The sequence below is a fragment of the Geotrypetes seraphini genome, chromosome 4 (genome assembly GCF_902459505.1).
Source record: "Geotrypetes seraphini chromosome 4, aGeoSer1.1, whole genome shotgun sequence".
Lineage (NCBI taxonomy): Eukaryota > Metazoa > Chordata > Amphibia > Gymnophiona > Dermophiidae > Geotrypetes > Geotrypetes seraphini.
This window is the reverse complement of record NC_047087.1, coordinates 178794797-178818159: the sequence shown is the minus strand read 5'-3', so window position 1 is coordinate 178818159 and position 23363 is coordinate 178794797. Positions and strand designations below refer to the sequence as shown.

General features: G+C 42.4%; 1 protein-coding gene across 2 annotated transcripts in view; it reads left to right on the top strand.

The window, feature by feature from the left end:
• The window catches only part of TEPP (testis, prostate and placenta expressed), a 90227-nt gene that overhangs the window by 40010 nt on the left and 26854 nt on the right, over positions 1-23363 (top strand). For both annotated transcript variants that reach the window (XM_033940257.1, XM_033940258.1), the window contains exons 5-6: positions 639-813; positions 7838-7899. In XM_033940257.1, the coding sequence (XP_033796148.1) occupies positions 639-813; positions 7838-7899 (237 nt within the window). The remainder of the gene's footprint in view (positions 1-638; positions 814-7837; positions 7900-23363) is intronic.

The following is a 23363-nucleotide window of genomic DNA, read 5'->3' as shown; positions in this document are numbered from 1 at the left end:
TAAAGTTAGAACAGCAAAATGGCTGTCTTAATCTAATCCAGTTAGCAGTCCAAATATTGCCATTAACTGAAGAGCACTTCTAAGTCAGCTCTGAAACCAGATATTTAGCATCAGTGCTGACTATCGGGGTGCACTTTAACCATAGTGGCCAGCATTCTGACTAAACACTGATCTGATATGAACAGAATAGGAAATATCTGGTGAATATTTGCCATTGGCCGACTCTTTAAAGAGTTCCCTTCACAAGCAACAAAATAGAGTAAACAAAATAAAATTAAATCCAGCAAAAGTCTCTCTTAATTTTGCCTAGCAAGTCAGCTCTAGGAAGTTCCCTTTTGCAGATTCCTGGACAGAGAACTCTGCTACAATTTTAATTGTATTATTGTGGCCCTCTTTGGAAAATAACAGAAATACAATGTCCTTACAGCAGGCAGGATTTAGAGTACATATTTCAATGACCATTTGTAAGATAAAGTCTTTACTAGCTATAGTGCTTAAACCTAGCCAAAGCAGTAAATTAATCTACCTGGGATTGCAGTCTTCAAGGGCCACTATATGAAAGGAAGACCTTCTACCCTTAACTACCTTTTTGCTCTACCTCTCCAATAACCTATTGTCTCCCTGTTTTAATGGCTCAGGATATAACTGAAACAGGCAGACTCCTTTCCTCACGATATCCCATGGGAATGGGGAGTGCGATACCTTCTGGAATCACCAGGGATGAATGGCCATGTTACACATCAGCTATGGATGACTGGTCCAAGCTTCTCTCTTCATCGGGAGAATTCAGGTTGCCAAGTGTACGCGGAAGAGGTAATTAGCACTGTGAGAGAAGGGACAAGCATTTGTCTGCATCACAATATTCTTTCTATATGCAGGCCTGTCATCATAAGCAGCCATACGAGGTATTGCTTCCTCTTCGCTCTCATTTGTACTAGGTTACTCCCAGTCTATGTCCCTGATTGGACAGTAGTGCTACCAAATCCTGTGAGAAAAAAAGAGTGTGTTGCAGTTAGGGACTCATAACAAAGAAAAAGTTAAGGGATGTTAAAGTAGAAAGAAAAAAATGTAAATGGAGAAGTGCTATAGTTTTCTAGATTTCTCCTCCTCCTATGACTACAAAAGACAGAAGGAAAAAGAGACCATTCACCCATGAAAAAGTGGATAACTATTACTTTTCTACACTATGCCTTTCAAGAAGAGCTCTACACTATTTTAAACCTGGGAACAGTACAGAACTACCAACAAAAGCTACCAGCTGAGAGTCCTATCAGAGCTGTAGACACAAAAATGTCAAGGGCTGTTTCTCTGTACACACTGTATATGCAAAGAGCTTTAGAAAACAAAAGCATCAATGTGGTTGTCACAGGTTGACCTGCTTTTAAAGTTGTGCTCTCTCTGGGTGGGAAGGGAAGACAGCAGGAATGTGGGAGGGAGGAGGAATGGTATATGCAGACAGAAAAGACAATAGGAACTGACAGGGTGGAAGAAGTCAGCTGACAGAGGAGGTGAAGAAAAAGAGAAACAAAAAAAAAGAGAAACAGCAGAAGAAAAGAAGGAGTACAGGAAGAAGGAGAAGAATATAAGGTAAAAGGAGGAGAGGAAAAACAGGAAGAAAAGGAGAGGACAAGGAAGGGGAAAGGGAAGTGATAAAATGGGGGAGGGGAGAAGTAGAAAGCAAATAATAAAGAATTTGCTGAGCTAAAGAGAGAGAAAATAAAAAAATTTAATAGATGAGAGGAAAAGATACAAAAAGAGATAGAAACTAAAAAAGCAGACAAATAGAATACAGAAAAAGAAAGAAGGAATACCAGAGATGCTAAAGTAGATAAATAGATGTCCGTCCCTGTTTCAAGTTTATTAAAAGTTTGTTGTACACGCAATATCAAATACTTCAATGCGTATGACAATGTAAAATTGGGAGACAAAATAAACAATTTGTACACATAAACATACAATGTATATACACAAGTAATTAGCGATACAAAAGGGAAGAGGGGTAAACTACAATCTTTAAGGAAAGTAAAAGTACATTTAAGGAAAAACAACATCAGGAGGGTAATGAAGAATGTTTTTAAAATATGGCTAAGCCTAAAAATAGGATAGGTGAGGTTGTGACCTATACATAAGGTCTAGTTAAAATTAGGTATTTGAGCCTGGGTTTAATGATAGATGAATTATCCTATCTATGACTCAAATACGTCTTTGTACAGTAGCATTTTAATGTGCTTTTGAATTTTTCTAATGAGGTTTCTCCACGTAGATAGATTGGTAAATTGTTCCAAAGCTGGGGTGCTATGACTGAAAAAATTGTAGCTCTTCTGGTACCTATTATTTTTAGAGAAAGGATAGTCAGCAAATGTTGTTCCGGTGATCTAAGTGTCCTGGCTGGAGAATATGGTATCAAAAAACATAAGCATTGTTATACTGGGACAGACCAAAGGTCCATCAAGCCTAGTATCTTGTTTATGACAATAGCCAATCCTTATCAATAGATATCCTATAAACTTTATTGACAAGAGTGAGAGAGAAGGGATAGAAATGCCTAAGAATAAGGTAGCCTAGTGGCTCAGTGGTAAGTGAAAAGCACTGTTATATCTGGGACTAATTGATGGACTGTGCTTCTGTTTCCTGGCTGATTGGGAGTGCTGTGCAAACGGCTTTCACAGCCATCACACAGTGGTGACACCTAGTGGTTGAACATATTTACAGAGTTCCAGATATGACCTGGAGCATGACTTCCCTGCCAAGGGTTGTTGTTATAGTAGCGGGTCTTGACTATACCAGCCAAGTGAGGAACAGGATATAAAATTGGGGATTAAAATGTAGTGCAGTAGTTGTAAGTGAGGGCTTACTGCACCATAGTCTAATAAGAGGTCAGGTTAAGTTGAGAAAAGGGAACAGGGAGAAACTGATGGACCAATAATAGGAGGAAAAAATAAAGCCAGGGGGGTGTTCTTTATTCTTTATAATAGAATATACGAGGGTCATTTCATAAATAATGCACACTATTTTTTTTTTTTTTTTATTTACATGTTTTTGTTTTTTGGGGTTTTTTTCAAATATTTCTCTACAATCCTTCAACATAGGCTCTCTGCTTTGCAATGACTGAGTCTCAACATCTGGGAAGCTTTATTATTCCATCCAAGACACCGTTTCAGTTCAGTTTGCTGAATGGCTCGGGTACCAGCGGAAGAAAGCTCTTCCAGAGATGCAAAACAATGTCCATGCATAGGTTGTTTCAACTTTGGAAAAAGGTCAAAGTCTGGTGGTCTCATGTCTGGACTGTAGGGAGCATGAGGTAATATCTCCCAGCCGTATTCATGTAGTTTTTCAATGACATTCCCTATGTGCGCGTGAGCGTTGTCATGAAGAATGAGTGGCCCAGCCAAGACCAACTGAGGTCAGGTTTTGTACATTTTTCTGCATATTTTTTGCAAAATATCACGATAATACACTGCTGTGACACTTCTTCCACATGGAACTTTATAATGATGCCTTCATGATTGTCAGCCTAGCATTGGGTTAGCCTAACCAATGTCAGCAAAGGCCTATGGGAAATTATATCAATCTGACTCTGGAATGTGGATGCAGATAGACCCTGAGTGCTCATGCACAGAATTCACATACAGAAAGCATCCAGGCAGACTGTTTCAAACAGTCCTAATTAAATCATGCGTAAAAGGTAACAAACGAACTTGCAGCTAAGAGGGGCAAAGAGGTGCTAAGAAGATGTGTTAATGTCTGATGCTTAGGATGGACAGCTTAGGATATAAGAACATAAGAACATAAGAAGTTGCCTCCGCTGAGGCAGACCAGAGGTCCATCTCGCCCAGCGGTCCGCTCCCGCGGTGGCCCATCAGGCCCATTGCCTGAGCAATGGTCTCAGACTATCCCTATAACCTACTGCTACTCTTATCTGTACCCCTCAATTCCTTTATCCTCTAGGAACCTATCCAAACCTTCTTTGAAGCCTTGTAACGTGCTCCGGCCTATCACAGCCTCCGGAAGCGCGTTCCATGTGTCCACCACCCTCTGGGTGAAAAAGAACTTTCTAGCATTTGTTTTAAACCTGTCTCCTTTCAATTTTTCCGAGTGCCCCCTTGTACTTGTGGTTCCCCATAATCTGAAAAATCTATCCCTGTCTACTTTTTCTATACCCTTCAGGATCTTGAAGGTTTCTATCATGTCTCCTCTAAGTCTCCGCTTTTCCAGGGAGAACAGCCCCAGCTTTTTTAGTCTGTCAGTATATGAGAGGTTTTCCATACCTCTTATCAGTTTAGTTGCTCTTCTCTGGACTCCCTCAAGTACCGCCATGTCCTTTTTGAGGTACGGTGACCAATACTGGACACAGTACTCCAGATGCGGTCGCACCATTGCACGATACAGTGGCAGGATGACCTCCTTTGTCCTGGTCGTGATACCCTTCTTAATGATACCCAACATCTTGTTTGCTTTTCTTGAGGCTGTGGCGCACTGTGCCGACGCCTTCAAAGACGTGTCCACCATCACTCCCAGGTCTCTTTCAAGGTTACTTACCCCTAGCAGTGATCCTCCCATTTTGTAGCTGAACATCGGGTTCTTTTTCCCTATATGCATGACCTTGCATTTCCCTACGTTAAAGTTCATTTGCCATTTTTTGGCCCATTCTTCTAGCGTCGTTAGGTCCCTTTGCAGATCTTCGCAGTCTTCCATGGTTTCAACCCTGCGGTAGAGTTTGGTGTCATCCGCAAATTTAATAACTTCGCAATTTGTTCCCGCCTCCAGGTCATTAATAAATATATTAAACAGGAGCGGTCCCAGCACCGACCCCTGCGGAACTCCGCTCGTGACCCCATGCCAGTCTGAGTAATGGCCCTTCACTCCAACCCTCTGTTTTCTGTCTGCCAGCCAGTTTTTGATCCATCGGTGGACCTCCCCTTGCACCCCGTGTCTCCACAGCTTTTTAAGCAGTCTTTCGTGCGGTACCTTGTCAAAGGCTTTTTGAAAGTCAAGGTAAATGATGTCAATGGATTCCCCTTTATCCACCTGTCTGTTTACCCCCTCAAAGAAGTACAATAAGTTTGTGAGGCATGACCTACCCTTGCAGAAGCCGTGCTGGCTCGACTTTAGCTGTCCATTGTTTTCTATGTGTTCACAGATACTGTCCTTAATCAATGCTTCCATCATTTTTCCCGGGACCGAGGTCAAGCTCACTGGCCTGTAGTTCCCCGGGTCCCCCCTTGAGCCCTTCTTGAAGATAGGTGTGACATTTGCAATTTTCCAATCCTCCGGGATCTCTCCAGTTTTTAAGGATAGGTTACATATTTGGCGAAGTGGCTCTGCTATTACGTTCCTTAGTTCCTTGAGTACCCTTGGGTGAATGCCGTCCGGACCTGGCGATTTGTCGCTCTTTAGTCTGTCTATCTGCCTGAGGACATCCTCTTGGCTTACCTCTAGTTGGACCAGCTTTTCATCCCGATCCCCATTTACGATGTCCTCCGGTTCCAGAATATTGGATGTGTCCTCCCTCGTGAAGACTGACGTGAAGAACTTATTTAACCTGTCTGCTATCTCTTTTTCCTCCTTTACCACTCCTTTTTTGTCTCCATCATCCAATGGCCCCACTTCTTCCCTTGCCGATTGCTTCCCCTTCACATATCTGAAGAACGATTTGAAGTTTCTTGCTTCCCCCGCCAGTCTCTCCTCATATTCACTTTTAGCTTTTCTAACCACACGGTGACACTCCCTTTGGTGTTCTTTGTGCTCCTTTTGGTTGTCCTTTGTTTGGTTCTTTTTCCATTTTTTGAACGATGCTTTCTTGTCACTTATCGCCTTTTTCACCGCAGTTGTTATCCACGCTGGGTTTTTTGTTTGTTTTTTTTTGCACCCCTTCCTGAATCTGGGGATGTACAGGTTCTGTGCCTCTTGCACCGTGCCCTTGAGTAGGGACCAGGCTTTTTCTACAGACTCCATCTTCCTTGCATTACCATTGAGTTTCTTTCCCACCAATTTCCTCATGCCTTCATAATTCCCTTTTTTGAAGTTGAGTGCTGTCGCTGTGGATCTTTTCACCTTTGATGGTCCAATTTCCAGCTTGCACTGGATCATGTTGTGATCGCTGTTTCCTAGGGGTTCTAGCACCGCCACCTCCTTTGCAGGTCCCCCTAGCCCATTGAGGATTAGGTCGAGAGTTGCATCCCCCCGTGTTGGTTCCGTGACCAGCTGTTCCATGAAACAGTCCCTCGTGGTTTTCAGGAATTTGGTCTCCCTTGTGCAGTTTGAGTGTCCAATACTCCAGTCTATCCCAGGGTAGTTGAAGTCTCCCATCACCATCACGCTACCGCTTTTGCATATCTGTCTCAGCTCAGCCTCCAGGTCCTGGTCGAGTGCTTCCGGTTGTCCAGGTGGGCGATAGTACAGGCCCAATTTTATGTCTGCTCCAGCTCCTCCAGGTAGCTTAATCCATAGTGATTCCAAGTCGTCCGCCCTTACTGTTGTTTCTATCCTGGTTGAAGGTATGGAGTCCTTTATATAAAGCGCTATTCCTCCACCCTTCTTGTGTGTCCTGTCCCTCCTGTAGAGTTTGTACCCTGGTATGGCCACATCCCATTTGTTGTCGTCAGTCCACCACGTTTCTGTGACTCCTATTATGTCCAGGTCCTTTGTACTGGCTATGACTTCTAATTCTCCCATTTTGGCTCTTAGGCTCCTAGCATTAGTGTATAGGCAATATACAATGGATCTTGTGCACAGGCATTGTCAGAGGCATACTGGAAATTACATGTGACTCCAGTCTATTCTCCAGTCTAGCACAGTTTACTAAGGATGGGGATGCTTAACTTCAATAGATTCTATATTTAGAATAAGTTTCCAAATTATAAAAGCCCCCTCGCAACATCACCCCTCTCTCTCTTGCTCTACCTGGGAGGGACCCTTCTTCTTGCTCTCTATCTCTGGAACCTGACGTTTGGGACATCACCCTCCCCACCCCCCTTTCTCTCTCTCTCTTTCTTTGTGTGTTCTCTCTCATTCACAAGAACACAGAAGCAGTCTCTGTAATTGTAAAACTTATATCTCTCATTAATTTTAATGCTTAATTGTAACTTTTATGAATCTTACTTTTCTGTAAGCCTATTTCTATAATATATTCTTTATGCCATTACCTTTGGCTGTGTTTCTTATTTGATTCAACTCCTGGTGAATCTTCTGTGAAGGTACTGAACTCGGGACCTGGCGTTTGTAAGGGCGCCTCACATAACCCCTACAACCTCACATTGTGGGGGCATGACCATCCTTACAATGATCATAAGCAGAAATCATCATTTGTTTGACTTTTGATTGAGCTCATTTAAATCTTTTTGGTCGTGGGGAAGATGGAACACTCCACTCGTAATTGAAAAACTACTCTGGGAGGTGTTGCCTCATGCTCCCTACAGTCCAGACATGAGTCCACCAGAGTTTGACCTTTTTTCCAAAGTTGAAACAACTTATGCGTGGACATCGTTTTGCATCTCTGGAAGAGCTTTCTTCCGCCAGTACCCAAGCCATTCAGCAATTGAACAAAAACGGTGTCTTGGATGGAATAATGAAGCTTCCCGGATGTTGGGACTCAGTCATTGCAAAGCAGGGAGACTATATTGGAGGATTGTAAAGAAATACTTTGGGAAAAAAATAAAACATGTAAATTAAAAAAAAATAGTGTGCATTATTGATGAAATGACCCTCGTAGTAAGGAAACAGCTGGGGATGTTGAAGAGTAGAAATATCTGGCAGTGATCTCTGTTCCTTGCAGCATCTCAACACACTGTTGATCAGCACATACTGAACAGCTATATTTTTTGTTATCTTGCTACAGTTATTGGATACAGTGGATATGCTGTGCGCTTCCTGAAACCTGATGTCACGCAGACCTGGAGGGTAGGAAAGTCTAATGTTTCACAAATGCAGTTCCCATGCTTATTCTCTGACCCATCAGGGGATTTGGAGCCCATCTTATTGTATTTTATATTATGCAACAAGGCGTTAAGCAGCTGGAAGTTTATTTATTTCATAAAATTTATATTCCACATATTCTACACCCAGCACAATCTCATTAAAATACACACACAAATAAAAAGATTAAAAATGGCACCATCATCAAAATAGTTCAATCTAAAGTACACAGAACAAAAAAATAAAGGGGTCCTTTTACTAAGCGCATGCTAAACGCGTCCATTCTTTTCTATGGACGCGTCAGCATTTAGCGCGCGCTAAATCGGCTAGCACGCCTTAGTAAAAGAGAGGAAAGTTAATTGTCTTGGGAAGGTAGTTAAAACAATATTAGCACAAATTTACTCAGGTAGTATTGAGGGCAGTGGTAGTATTGAGGGCAGTGGCAGATCTCCAGTAGCTTCACTTTCCTTCTCTGAAATTTACCCTGTCACCGGTATATGGTCAGTATAAATCAGGGATCTCCACTGTTTTTCAAGTGAGGACCAGTTTATCAAAAGAAAGTTCAATTTGAGAGGCAAGATCATCCTAGACAAAAGAGCAGCCACCTGAAAATCTCCACCATCATGTTTCCATCCCAGTGGCTTCCAGGGCAGATGGTCTGCCTGCTTTACTATACCACTGCTGCAAACAGCCTCACCAGCCCCTTATCTGCTGCTGCCACTGGATCCTAGATGCAGCCATGATGGTCATCATCAGAAGGCAGCAGGATCTCCAGCCATGCACTGAAAACTCTGCAGTGTCCTGCCTTTCACAGACAAAGAAAAATGGGGAGACCCAATGATCCACAGTGAAAACAATCCACCGATGAAAACAAAACCAAAAACTGTGGATGCAGATGTTCTGGAGATAATTTATTAAACACTGGCATATAAAACCATGAAAATTCAATTAAAAAAGTACAATGATAAAAAATACTGTGATAAAAATCCAACCGGTTGGATTTTTATCACAGTATTTTTTATCATTGTACATTTTAATTGAATTTTTTTTTTTAACTTTATTTTTATTGAATTTAACATACTTTACAAGTATAACTACTTGATTTAGAAATACAGAATCATGTTCCAAAAGAAAAACATCATTAAACATTGCAGTCTTTAAAATAAATATGTATGAAACTTAACTCTTCCTTAGACCTCAATTAGAAGGAGGAAAAGAAAACAAAGATATTATAGGAGTAATATTACAATGATACAACAAAGAAATAAAAGTAAAGACTTAAACGCTAGAACCCAGCATTTCCTTTAAGCTACATTCCCTCCACTAGATAAACCTTTGAGATCTAAAAAGGAACGTAGATGATCTGGTGTAAAATACACATATTTCAGGCCCTTAAACTTAATGACACATTTGCATGGATAAGCTAGCAAAAAAGTAGCACCTAGCTTCCTTGTCTCTTCTCTCATGCCCAAAAACATTTTCCTTCTTTCCTGGGTTATTCTAGTTACATCATGATATAACCATAAACGTTGACCACAAAAAAGTGATCCAGACTTTTTAAAGAATAACCTCATAACTGCGTTAAGATCTTGTTCAAAGATAAAGTTAACAATTAAAGTTCCTCTTTCTTTAACTTCCATAGATGATTCCTCTAATATTGCCGTGAGATTTTGCAGATCTTTATCAATAGCCAAATTCTCACCCTTAGGTATATCTAAATTTCTTTTTGAAGTAGGTAAGAAGTACACTTTGTTTAAAGGCGGAATCTGATCTTGCGGATAGTTCAAACATTCTACCAAAAATTTTTTAAAAATCTCAATAGGTGATATTACCGAAATCCTTGGGCAATTTAGAATTCTCAAGTTCAATCTTCTGTTAAAGTTCTCAATCATTTCTATTTTACGGGCTGTAGAATTTTGTTCTTTAACAATGGTGGTAATTGAGTTTTTCAGTGAAGCTGACTCAATTTGTATTTTATCCATGCATTCTTGCTTAACTTTTAGCAAACTTTCAGAAAAGTTATCCATTTTCTTAACCATTACCTCAACATCTGAGGCAGTCTTCTCCACCTTCACATCCATTCTCTTGATAGCCTCCAAAAGTATTTCCAGTGTCACTGCTGGGGTGCTTGTTGGTGCTCCTTCTCCTTCGGCAGCCCTTCCTCCCAGCGTTCCAGCTAGGGCTGTAGCTCCTCCCATTGCCTGCTCCGGGGTCTCCAACTCCTCTCCCTCGGGGCCAAGCTCGACACTCTGCGCCTCTGCTGGACATGGGGGCGCAGAGAGATGCGGTGGAGACAACGATGTCAACAAGTCCAAAGACCCGAGTGCTCCCTCACTCGGGTCCGACGCGGAACTCTCCCGCCGCGGGGACATCTGGGCGTCGGCTGGGCTCAGCGGCTGCAAAAACCGCTGAATTGACTGCTGGGCTGGAGACGATGTGAGCAGCGGCAAATGACCCGCTCTCACACTCCCCTTCCTCTTTGCATGAGGCATTCCGACAAGTAAGTACAGTATCTGGTTGAAGTATTAATTTGAAGAAAAAACGCTAAGCCTGCCGAGCACAGCTACATAGCGTCCGCCATCTTGTATCCTCCTCCTACCTCCATTTTAATTGAATTTTCATGGTTTTATATGTCAGTGTTTAATAAATTATCTCCAGAACATCTGTATCCACAGTTTTTGGTTTTGTTTTCATCGGTGCCTTTCACAGAAACACGAAGTCTGAGGAAACTGACATCACCCAGCGAACACAGCCACATTGTAAAGGAGCCTGTGCTAAATACCCCCCCCCCCATACTTGCTTTCATAAGACTGCAAAGTGGCATTTGGGGAAAGAGCGAAACCCCTAGAGCAGCCGAATGTCAATGTGGAGGCAGCTGGCATATTTTCACTGCACATCTGCCTAGGGGCCAAAATGGAGTTCAGGACCCCCATGTAATAACATGGCATACAAATTCTCAATGAACTCAGACTTAGAACGGGAGGAAGATTGTGGGAGATTCAGTCCACTCCCCTAATGAAGAAGAACATGGTAAGATGGTTAAAAGAAATTAAAAGTGAAATTTCATCGGCTAAGAAGGACATTAAGACTGCTGTGGCAGAACTGAGGACGGACAGTACTGAGCTGGGGAGGAGAGTAGAAGAGCTAGAAAGCTATGTGGCGCAAGAGGAGGCCAGCAGGAAGGAAGATCAAACAAAGCTGGAGTGGTTAGAATTATTAATAGAGACTTTAAAAGATAAAGCAGATGTTTGGAGAATAGATCCTGGCGTTGCAATATCCGGGTGAGGAGGCTGTTTTCCAAAATTATGTGGTGATAGTTTAGCAGTTTTGTGATAAACTGCTGGATAGGAAAGGAAAAAATATGTAGCATGCACACTGGAGCCTGGGCCCTAAGAAGGGCAATAAATCTTGGAATATTATTATAGTCTGTCTAAAATATTTCCAGGAGAAGGAGAAGGTGCTCTGGAAGGCATGTGAGGAACAAATCATCAAATTGAAAAGTTTTTCGGTGAAGTTACTGTATATATAATAACTTATCCCAACAATGCAGAAACTGTGGAGCCCTAAGGCCTTTTACAAGCTGATGTGGAAAGAGAACAACAAATTCCTCTAGTTGTTCCAATCCAGCATTGCAATAATAGCAGGTGGATGTACACAAAAGTGTCAAAAACAGTAGAGGTTCAGAGAATCCTTGAGGTGGAGGGATTTTTCTCCTCCCCCCCCCCCCCCCCACCACCAAGAAAGGAGTTCATGATACAGCCATTAATGCAGCAACAAGAAGCATCAGACATACTGTGGAAGTGGTGCCAGAGGGAGGCAGACAGCTGAAGCGGCAATCCAACAATAGATCAGAGACAGACCCTCAGGATCCTTGGTTAAAACAGTTCAAGTGCATATTGCCAGTTAAGTGCTATATTGAGTGATGAGGGAGTCCTCCTGGGTGGAAAGAAGGAGGATGGTTTTGTGAGGGGAGATATAATGTGTTGAGAAGAGGGGAGAATAAAAGTTGAAAGACGCTGCTTATACTCTCAAGCGCAAATGGACTTTTCTGGAAGTTTGGACTCCTTGCATTCAGTCTTTGTCACACTGAGCCAGAAGTATGGTTCTCACTGACCTAAATATTTGAATCTCAAAGAGGACTCAACAGTTGGGCATTCATGGGTGAAAGTTATGGTTTGGTTGTATAAGCATTTATGTGGGGGTCATAAGAGCCCAAACTTCAAATGCTGTAGTCAAAATGAGACAATGTTTGATGTTTTGTATATGTTTATTGAAAATTAATAAAACAGATTTACTATAAAATGGTGTTTTGAATACGAGAATGGTGTTAGTCATCAAATTATGTTTGAAGAATATCATAAAACTATTTTTACTGTATTAATTATTGCAAAATATAGTAATGTTAATAGGATACAGTGGGAAACACCAGGCCGATGAGTGGGATAAAACTGACAACTTCTCTTTATTGTGGAAATGGAAGACAACACAAGTCATGTTTCAGAAAAAACCTTCATCAGAAGCCAGTAAAAGATCTAAATAGGAATACTGGCTATTCTTGAAAAACATCTTCACAATCCAAATCATATCTAGTGTTTAAGCTGCATAGCCACTAATGTGATTTAGATTTTTCCAGATGTTTCTCGAGATAAACAAAAGCAAAGACATCAGTTTTTGTTGTTAGAACCTGGCGTTACCCAAATGGGAGGAACTTTTAATTTGAGATATCATTGCAAATGTATAGCCAGATATCAAACTCTGAAATATGTTTTCTTTGAACCACCTCATCTAACACCATTTCTGGCAACAAAGCATGTCGCGGGAAGCCAAATGGGCATGCCTAGTTAGTTCTCATAATGTATTATCTCTGCCTCTTGACGTTAGGTGATATTTTTTCCTAATTTCTGATTTCCTTTTTTCCAGTTATTGTAATCTTGGTTCCCTATTTAATGGACTTGAGAAATGTATACTTTATTATTATATTTCCTTGATCTGTAATAGTATATATTTATTTTCTGTACAAGTTGAATAGCTTGGTAAAAATAATTGAAATCCAAATAAATAGGAACATTGGTAAACAACGGCAAAAGCAATATAACCATGCAGTAAATAAAACAAAATATATGATAATAAAGGGTGAAGTATAGACAAAATGTGTGAATGTGACAATGATGAATAATGTCAATGTAACAAAATAACAGTGCTAGCAATGTGATGGTTGTAATTAAAGAATGACACGGTAGCGGTTACCCACGGGTAGCCGTGGGTAACCTGCCAAAACAGTGGGGGGAAAACTGTGTTCACCGTGGAGCAGTGAATGGCCTTGTCCTCGAAGTTAAGGGAAGAAATGCGCACGGTCACCTATTGCGCTCTCTCCCTCCTTACTGATTGCTGCTGCTGCTGCTGCTGCCCAGTCCCAACATCTCCCTACTCCCTTCCTGTCCCTTACCTTCGTGGCTGCGATTTCTAAACTGCCTTCTTACAGCAGCCGAAGCGTTGAAGCTGCATATGGCTGCCATAAAGGACATCTCTGACGCAACCGGAAGTTGCATTAGAGACGACCTTTCCGGCAGCCATATGCAACTTCAACGCTTCAGCCGATGTAAGAAGGCTGTTTAGAAATCACAGGCCATGAAGGTAAAGGGCAGGGAGGTTTGTCAGCACAGTTGTGAGCTGCAAGCAGGAAACACTCCTTCTGCCTGTCGGACTGGGCCTGTTGTCCGAGAGGGGGGGGGGGGCGGGGGAGGGAGAAAGGGAGGAAAGGTGTGGTGGAGAGGAACAGATGCTGAAGGGAAATGGGCAAAACAGAGTGGGGAGAAGACGCTGAAGGGAAATGGGGAAGAGAGAATGGGGAGAAGACGCTGAAGGGAAATGGGAACAGAGAGTGGGGAGAAGACGCTGAAGGGAAATGGAGAAGAGAGAATGGGGAGAAGACTCTGAAGGGAAATGGGGAAGAGAGAGTGGGGAGAAGATGCTTAAAGGGAAATGGGGAAGAGAGAGTGGGGAGAAGACGCTAAAGGGAAATGGGGAAGAGAGAGTGGGGAGAAGACGCTGAAGGGAAATGGGGAAGAGAGAGTGGGGAGAAGATGCTAAAGGGAAATGGGGAAGAGAGAGTGGGGAGAAGACGCTAAAGGGAAATGGGGAAGAGAGAGTGGGGAGAAGACGTTGAAGGGAAATGGGGAAGAGAGATTGGGAGAAGATGCTGAAGAGAGATTGGGAGAAGACGCTGAAGGGAAATGGGGAAGAGAGACTGGGAGAAGATGCTGAAGGGAAATGGGGAAGAGAGAGTGGGGAGAAGATGCTGGCAGGGAAGAAGATAGATGCCAGACTATTAATCTTCTTCTTTATTTTTCACTTCTTTATCAACTTTCAGGTGCTTTAGTTAGATTGTGAGCCTTCGGGACAGTAAGGGAATTTATTAAGCACCTTTCTAACTCCTTACTTTCAATTTAAATGTATATTTTCTTAAAACCGCTTAGAACCTAACGGATATAGCGGTATACAAGAAATAAATTACATTACATTACATTACATTACTATGGGGGGAGCGGAGGGAAGAAGAAGGGTGCCAGACCAATTTGGAGGGGGGGGGGAAGGGAGAAGCACAGTAAGAGCAAATGGAAGATGCAGAGATAAGAGAGACAGTGGATGGAAAGAATTGAATGAGAAGATGAGGAAAGCAGAAACCAGATAACAAAGGTAGAAAAAAAAATTCTATTTCTTTTTCTTTTTTGCTTTAGGATAAAGTAGTATATTAGTTGTGTTGATAAAAATTTATAAACAAAGCCCTGCCAGCTGAACATCTCTTTCTCCAGTTCAGCAGCCAGAACTTTGATTTATAAGGAAGGAATAAGCTAAATATTGCAGTACTGAGGCTTGTAGGATGCTGCGGGGACAGGGATGGGACGGTGAATGAGATGGCAGTGACGGTGACGGGGCAGCGAAGTGAATGACGATGACGGGGCGGTGAAGGGGATAGATTTTTTCCCCATGTCATTCTCTAGTTGTAATGATGGTGGCAATGTGACAACATCAAAAGCAATATGACCATACAGTACAGTAAATAAAAAGTATAAATAAAATGTGTGAATGTGATAATGATAAATACTGTTAATACAACAAAAAAAGGTGTGTTTGTCTGATATGCGAAATACAACAATCATAAATGGAACAAAATTGAAATCAAAACTATGCCTAATGCGAAGAACTCTTATTGTGAAGCGCTCTTACCAACATATATTCAGTTATTTGTTCAGTGCAATTAAAAAGAGAGCTGTGTCAGCAATATGCCTAAAAATGAACAATATATAATACTTACACAAAGGATGTATAATAGATCATGAGAAATAAACAAGAGGCAAAGCCAAGCTTACAATATGTAGCTGAATATTAACTCTAATGAAAGGATAGCCTAAGATTTAAAAAGTGCAGATTTAAATTCACAGCTTGTAATTATATACAGTCAAACCTCAGCTTGTGAGTAATGCGGTTTGCGAGTGTTTTGCAAGATGAGCAAAACAGTCCCACAATTTTTAACTCGCAAAATGAGCGTTATCTCGATACACGAGCACCACGCACAAGCACGTCACACAAGCACATTGATGAGTGCGTACCTGCCAGAATTTCCCCCCCCCCCACACCCGAACCCCTCAAAGTCGAGGGAGTAATGGTGCTTGCGCACCTGACTCTTTATTGAACTGCACTGGGCTTTTTTGTTTTCTTTTATTATTTGCATCTTCCACCGCCAGTGCATTGCTGAGAACCGGGAAAGTGGAGGAGGCAAGAGGATGTTCGCATGCAGGCAGCAACGGGACATGCCTTGGTGCCTCTGACTTGTCCTCTGGTGGCCAGAAGAGCTGGGCGAGCAGACGCCATGGTTTCCTCTTCTTCCCGAGGCCCCTGAAATTCCGCCAAAACACCGCATGCCATGCTTCGAGTGAAAAATGCGGCAGTGAAACTGGCCATGCTGTCAGCGGAGCGCCCCGGCGGCCTCTTCATGGAGTGGTCCCAGAGTTGGATTAGCCTCTCAGCATCCTTTGAGGCTCTCGCCATTTACTTCCCCTGCATGAACTCTTTCGACAACAATGACAGGGTGAGTGAAGGACCCTCCTTTCTCAGTCACACAACCAGTGCACAGCCTATGCGCACATCTTATGTGCACAACTTCTCCCTCACACCAGCCAGTTTTAGGGATGTGGAATGAATCATCTGAGTTTCCATTACTTCCTATGTGGAAATTCACTTTGATATACGAGTGCTTTGGATTACATGATAGGCCAGTGGAGGGAGCCTGAGCAGTTGAAAGAAAGATCTAATCTGCATATCATCCTGCAAGGGCTGCTGGGAGCTGTCTCCGCACCCTGAGAGAAGAGTGGTGCTGAAAAGAACAGCTCCCAGCAGAGAAAACTCAGAAGGCAAGGAGCTCCTTTGGGAACTGGGTGATCCTTGGGAGGAGGAATGTTGGTCTCTGACCTAACTCCCAGTAAGCCCTGAAGGCCATAGCTGACCAGCATTGATAGGGAGCCCAGTGCAGCAGAGTAGGGAGGAAAGGTTGACCAGTCCTGACAGGGGGGGGCTGGTGCAATAGTAGAAGGCCCAGGAGTGGGAGGGTCTGCAAGGACCTATACACTAGTGGAGAGATCTGGCCCTGGAGTGAAGCTCGGTGGTAGGAGGGTTCATGGGGAAAGAGCTAAAAGTAGGTGGAGGGTCTGGTAGATTCTGGAGTTGAGTAAGGGACACAGACTTGATGACCGGTGAAGAAAGATCCAGGTGGTGGGGACCCAAAAGGCCAGGATCTTGCCGGCCACAGTGGTAAAAGCTCCAACGCTCATAGAATTCCTATGAGCATCAGAGCTAATACCGCTGTGGCTAGCGATAAAAAAGCCTAATGCAGCTTCATAAAAGGGGGCCTGAAAGTATAATCAGTCTGAGCCAAATGTAACAAATTTAGTGCAAACAAAAGGCCTATCGAGAGCAAAATTTATATCAAATCTTGTAGTCGCAATGTGTGCACCAAGAATCTAACTCGCTGGGGTATCTTACCATGTTTGTGACAACTGGCCACTATGGGCACCTTTTACTAAGGTGCGCTAGCATTTTTAGCGCACGCAGCAGATTAACGCATGCTGCCCCCCGCGCTATGCATAAAAACTAACACCAGCTCAATGGTGGCATTAGCACCTAGCTCGCTATAACCGCTAGCGCAGCTTGAAACTTGTTTATATATAAAAAATACTTTAGTATAAAATATCATAAAATACTTAAGAAACATACCCATAAAAAGTAGTCAAGATATACAAAAATATGGTAAAACATCTGTTTAAAAAATAATCCTGGGAAAAAAAATCATTGAAGCGGATCTAAGTCCGATACCAAGCTTAATCCATGTGAGGCTACTGTGTTCATCTCAAAGATGAAACGTTACTCTGCTCTGCTGGAGGAACAAGAAATCTATTTCTCCACCTCTCCATCTGGGTCTGTGTTTATAAAGAACAAAAAAACAAAAGGTCATCTGATATATGATCAGCCTGTATCCAATATGTAACTATTGGTGCAGTTTTACTCCTCTAATAATACAGCTTCTATGTTCAATTATTCTGTTTTGTGTTTGTTTGTTTGTTTTGTTTTTTAAATCATCCTATTCTTGCCAACATAGACAAGATTACATGGACATATGATTGCATACTCTACATTGGTACTTTAGAAGCCAGACAAAATTTAGATGGTAAACTATACCTTTGATGGGATGCCTTTAATCTCTGATGTTCATAGTATGTTTACAACTGAACAACTGCCACATACTACATGTCGTAGTTGTAAATTAGGCTCAGAGTTAGCTTCTGGTAAAGCCAAAGGAACTATCATGCCTGTAAGTTTTTGTTTTGTGAATAGGCCACAATTATCTTCGTTATATATATTTTTTTTTTTTTAGTTCAAATCTGTTTATTGGAATTATATGTAAGTGAGTAAGTAATTGTAGAATTTCAAGTGATATATCTATGTTAAAATGTTAATACCAATGTTGATGTACTTGATGTAAGTTATAAAATGAATAAAGAATTATAAAAAATAAGTAAGTGAGCAATAGTACAGAAAAAAGAAAAACAGTACTTATACATACATGTTTAACTCTGCGTCAGCATTGAGCAATTACAGCATAACCAATATGAAACATCATCAAAGAAAAAGCAGTTTTCTAATCGCAGCTTAGCCATGCAGTAAAGATATTTTCAAATAGAAGTAAAGGTGAAGGTAAAGTGTGCTATAGTCTAACCATATATATGATTCTTTATTTTTAAAACATTCATGAGAATCAAGAATATGCCAATGTACTAGATGTCTTTTGCCAAATGTGAAAATTTTAAAGTGCAAACCAAATCTGGAGGAGGCCTGTGACTACCATTACTTAAAAAGCTGTCTGTATCTTGACTATTTGCTTTGTCATAACATTTCTTTATACATGTTGCTGGGTAGCTTCTCCTTTTGAATCTTTCTGCCTTACTTAAAGCTTGTAAGTGATAATCCAAAGGCTAAGGGCATAATCTACAAAGTCTCAAGAACTGACTATATGGTAGATTTTAATTTAGTTGCCTATTATGAAAGATCGTAAAGTGTAAATAGTAATTTCTATTGGTTGGTTTTCTAAAGACAGAAGTAATAAATTGGTAGCAGTCATTTTTTTTTTAAACCAAAATATTGTATCTAAAAATGAAATTTCTGTGGGGTCATAATGCATTTTTAATTTTAGATTAGGGATTCTCATATTAATCCAAGTACATAAGAACATAAGAACATAAGAAGCGCCATCTCCGGATCAGACCTTCGGTCCATCAAGTCCGGTGATCCGCACACGCGGAGGCCCTGCCAGGTATACACCTGGCTTACCCTATAGCCAACCATATCTCTATATGCCTCTCTCAAGGAGATATGCATCTAGTTTGCCCTTGAAGCCTAGGACTGTCGATTCTGCAATAATCTCCCCTGGGAGAGTATTCCAGATGTCAACCACTCTCTGTGTGAAGCAGAACTTCCTGATATTAGTCCTGAACTTGCCCCCCCTTAGCTTCATTTTATGTCCTCTTGTCCGTGTCAAATTGGACAATGTAAATAATCTTCTCTGCTCTATTTTGTCGATTCCTTTCAGTATTTTGAAGGTCTCGATCATATCCCCACGCAGTCTCCTTTTCTCAAGGGAGAACAATCCCAGTGTTTTAAGTCGATCCTCATATTCCAGTTTCTCCATACCCTTCACTAGTTTAGTTGCTCGCCTCTGCACCCTCTCCAGCAGTTTTATATCCTTCTTTAGGTAGGGAGACCAATGTTGGACGCAGTATTCCAAGTGTGGTCTGACCATTGCCCTATAAAGCGGCATTATAACTTTCTCTGGTCTACTCGAGATTCCTTTCTTTATCATGCCCAACATTCTATTTGCCTTATTTGCCGCTGCCGCGCATTGTGCCGACGGCTTCAGGGTCCTATCTATCAGTACACCCAGATCCCTTTCTTGTTCACTTTTTCCCAGAGTTGCACCTGACATTCTGTACTCGTATTCCTTATTTTTACTGCCTAAATGCATTACCTTGCATTTCTCCACATTGAACTTCATCTGCCATTTCTCCGCCCAGTTTTCTAACCGACACAAATCGCTCTGGAGTTCCTCACTGTCCTCCTGCGATCTGATTTCCCGGCAGAGTTTTGTGTCGTCTGCAAACTTGATGATCTCACTGGATGTTCCGTTTTCCAGGTCATTGATATAAATATTAAAAAGGATCGGCCCAAGTACCGAGCACTGGGGTACACCACTAGTCACTTTCTCCCAGTCGGAGAACTTCCCATTTATGCCCACTCTCTGCTTCCTATTTTTCAGCCATTTGCCTATCCATCTTTGTATATCTCCCTCTATGCCATGGCTTTGTAGTTTCCTGAGAAGTCTTTCGTGTGGAACTTTGTCAAATGCTTTCTGGAAGTCCAAGTATATTATGTCCACCGGCTTTCCACTATCAATTTGCTTGTTCACGGTCTCAAAGAATTGGAGTAAATTCGTCAAACATGATTTCCCTTTCCTGAATCCATGTTGACTGGGTTTCATCAAGTCGTGTGTGTCCAAGTGCTGAACTATGCTATCCTTGATCAGTGATTCAATCATCTTGCCGGGGACAGACGTAAGACTCACAGGTCTATAGTTGCCCGGTTCTCCTCTCGATCCTTTTTTGAAGATTGGCGTGATGTTCGCTTTCCTCCAGTCGTCTGGTATTTGACCAGTTCTGATTGACAGGTTTGCAAGTTTTTGCAGTAACTCTCCGATTTCAACCTTCAATTCCTTCAAGACTCTTGGGTGAATTTCATCCGGTCCAGGGGATTTGTCACTTTTAAGTTTGTCGATCTGGTAGTATATCTGATCTAAGTTCACTTCAACTGTGGTGAGGCTGTCCTCTATTTCTCCTGTAAACAGTTTCTCCGCTTCAGGTATTGTTGAGGTGTCCTCCTTCGTAAAGACGGACGCAAAGAAGGAATTTAGTTTGTCTGCGATTTGTTTATCTTCCTTGATGTACCCTTTTCTTCCCTTGTCGTCCAGGGGTCCCACTGCCTCTTTTGCAGGTTTTTTCCCTTTCACGTATCTAAAGAAGGGCTTGAAGTTTTTAGCCTTCCGGGCTATTTTTTCCTCATAGTCCTGTTTTGCATCCCTCACCGCCTTGTGACATTTCTTCTATTCATCTTTATGTTTGTTCCAGGCTTCGGTTGTCTTCGTGCATTTCCATTTTCTGAAAGAGTCCTTCTTTTCTTTTATGGCTTCCTTCACCTGTATGGTAAGCCATGCCGGTTCTCCTTTGCCTTTAGTTCTCCGATCTTTGGAAATCCTCGGAATGTAGAGATCTTGTGCTTCTGCAATAGTATTTTTCAATAGGCACCATGCCTGATCTACTGTTTCAAGTATAAGAGCAATGGATCACCTCTCCAGAGAAGAGAAATGTCATTGATTTATCTCGTATATAGACATTTCCCTTTCATCAGCACAGATGAATCCAGACATATGGGTTAAGTCCATCCACCAGAAGGCAGAGATAAAGAGCACCAATTTGTGATTGATGATATAAAATGACATGCTCCTTGATCTACTAGTATTCTCTGTCTTCAGCAGATGGATGGATGGCTTACCCCATGCTCCTTGATTGATTTGGCCTGGCTCTCATTGTGGTTTTCCACTTCAGTTGAGGCTGGAGTTTTGACTACCTGGGTACCTAAAGGGGTAATACTTGGTGGGGCCAGGTCAGTTTCCTCACTCCCCCCTCTCCACCCCTGATCTTTCCACTGACTGCCAGTCCTGGACTCCCTCCTCACAGATTAAAAAAAGAGAGAAAGAGCCTTTAAACACCTAGGCTGCAGTAAAAAAAAAAAAAAAAATACAGCAATGGACTCTAGAAGGGAGAGGTTGGGTGCCTTGTCTTGGCAGCAAGGGCTGGCTCCCATCCCCCCTTCTCCAAGTTCTGGTGAGCAAAAAAGAAAAAAAAAACTCACTACCGCCTTCCAGATTGAATGCACTGCAGGGGGCCAGATGCTAAGCTCAGGCAGCTCCCCAGGACATGCAGAGTTTCTGCCAGGCCGGAAACAGATATTTCCCATGAAGAGGAGTTTTGACTGACTGCACTTTGCCGCAGTATTTGGTTGGATGGTGGCAGAGGCTGTGAAGAGGTGTTCCTGCTGTAGTGGGAGGCGTTCAACATTAGAGCAGTGCTCCCTTTGTTTGGACACTGACCCAGATGGTGGGCTATCAGCAGATCATGCTTCTCATGTGATGGCCTCAGCAGGAGTGGACTTAGCAGCAGGAGTTCCTGTACTCGGGCCATGTGGCAGAGCAGCAGTCAGGCCCAGATCCTTTCTGCGACATTGGAAAGCCATGAAGCCCTGAAGCCATGGCTGTAGGGGAGACAGGGCTGAGTGCTTCAGAGAGTCTGTGGAATTTACAGTCCTTTCCCCTGGAATTTGTTATGCTAGTGCATCAGGCCTTCTTGCTCCACAAGGTCCAGCTCTCCTTAGGGATCAGGGAGGGGTGGCCCTCAGTCATTGGAGCGGTGGCTGTAGCTCTCAGTCTGCATGGAGTCCTTCGTGCATCTTCAGCCCACCGGATATTCTTTAGAGATAAGTTTATTTATATTTCTAAGTTATACTCTCTGTCCGTCTTCTGCATGTGTAACTGAAGTGAAGGATTTTGCTAAGCATGTAGTTCCTGTGTAGGAATCTTTAACAGTCCAGTTCGTCCAATAGTAGTTATAGTGATGCTTTAGGGTAGTGTTTTTCAACTTCTTCAAACCAAGTACCCCCTAAGTCTAAGAAATATCAACCAAGTACCCCCAACCAAGCTCCACCCCCATAATACTAACTGTAATGTAATTTCTTCCTTTCATTTTTCATATATACACACAATATAATCTTATTAACAATGCATAAATACTCCAGCTGATGATATTCAAGCTATGTCAGCTGAGGACTTCCTCTGAAGGTGGCCAGGGGTCCCTTTTGCCAAGCTGGGCAGGCAGCAGCAGCTGCATCCCTGAGTCACAGAGGCTGGCATCTCAGGGGCTCAGGAATGCTGCCAGCGACTGCTACACTTGGTGGAGGGAAGTTCTGGTTGCCTTTTGGCGGAAGTCCTCAGCTGGCTGTGCTTGGGGATTCCCACCAGCCACAGCAAAGGTCAGCAAGTAATTCAACACTGGAGAAATAAAACCAGAAATTCATTTCCTTTTCATTTGAACACAATACAAAGACATCTGCTATACACATTTCCCAAAGCTAACATATTTCAGTCAATGAATTCCTTTTTTTACCTTTGTTGTCTGTAGATTTATTTTTCCATCAAGTTGGTTCCAGTTTCTCTTTTTTCTGCTTTCCTGTCTTCTGCAAATTCTTCAACTATCCATTGGTTCCTACTACCATGGTCCTGCATTTCTCTCTTCCCTCCCTCCCATGGTCCAGCATCCTCATTCCCTTCTATCCTGGATCATTTTCCCACTTTTTTCCCTCGCCACTCCTGCACAGCATTTCTTCCTCTCTCCAACACCCATATGTACAACATGTATATCTATCTCTCTCTCTCTCACACACACACTGTTAACTATCTCTCTTTCTCTCATTTCCTCCCTTGCTGCAAAGGGAGTGGGGGAAAGAGAGCGAGAGGAAGGGAGGGATCCAGGGTGCATCTCTTCCACCCCACTCTACTGCCACATCTAACATTCCTCCCTCTCTCATCCCTCGGACCATGTGCAGAATCTTTCACTCCTGCCTACCATTTCTCCTTCTATCACCCCTCTCCAGCACCATGCCACATCGCTCCCTCCATTCCCTCCAACACTATTAACCAACATTCCTCCCTATTGCATCCCTTTCAATCTGTCCCACTGTTCCCTGTCCACCACCATATCCAACATTTCTCCTTCTCATCCCCATACATCTCTACC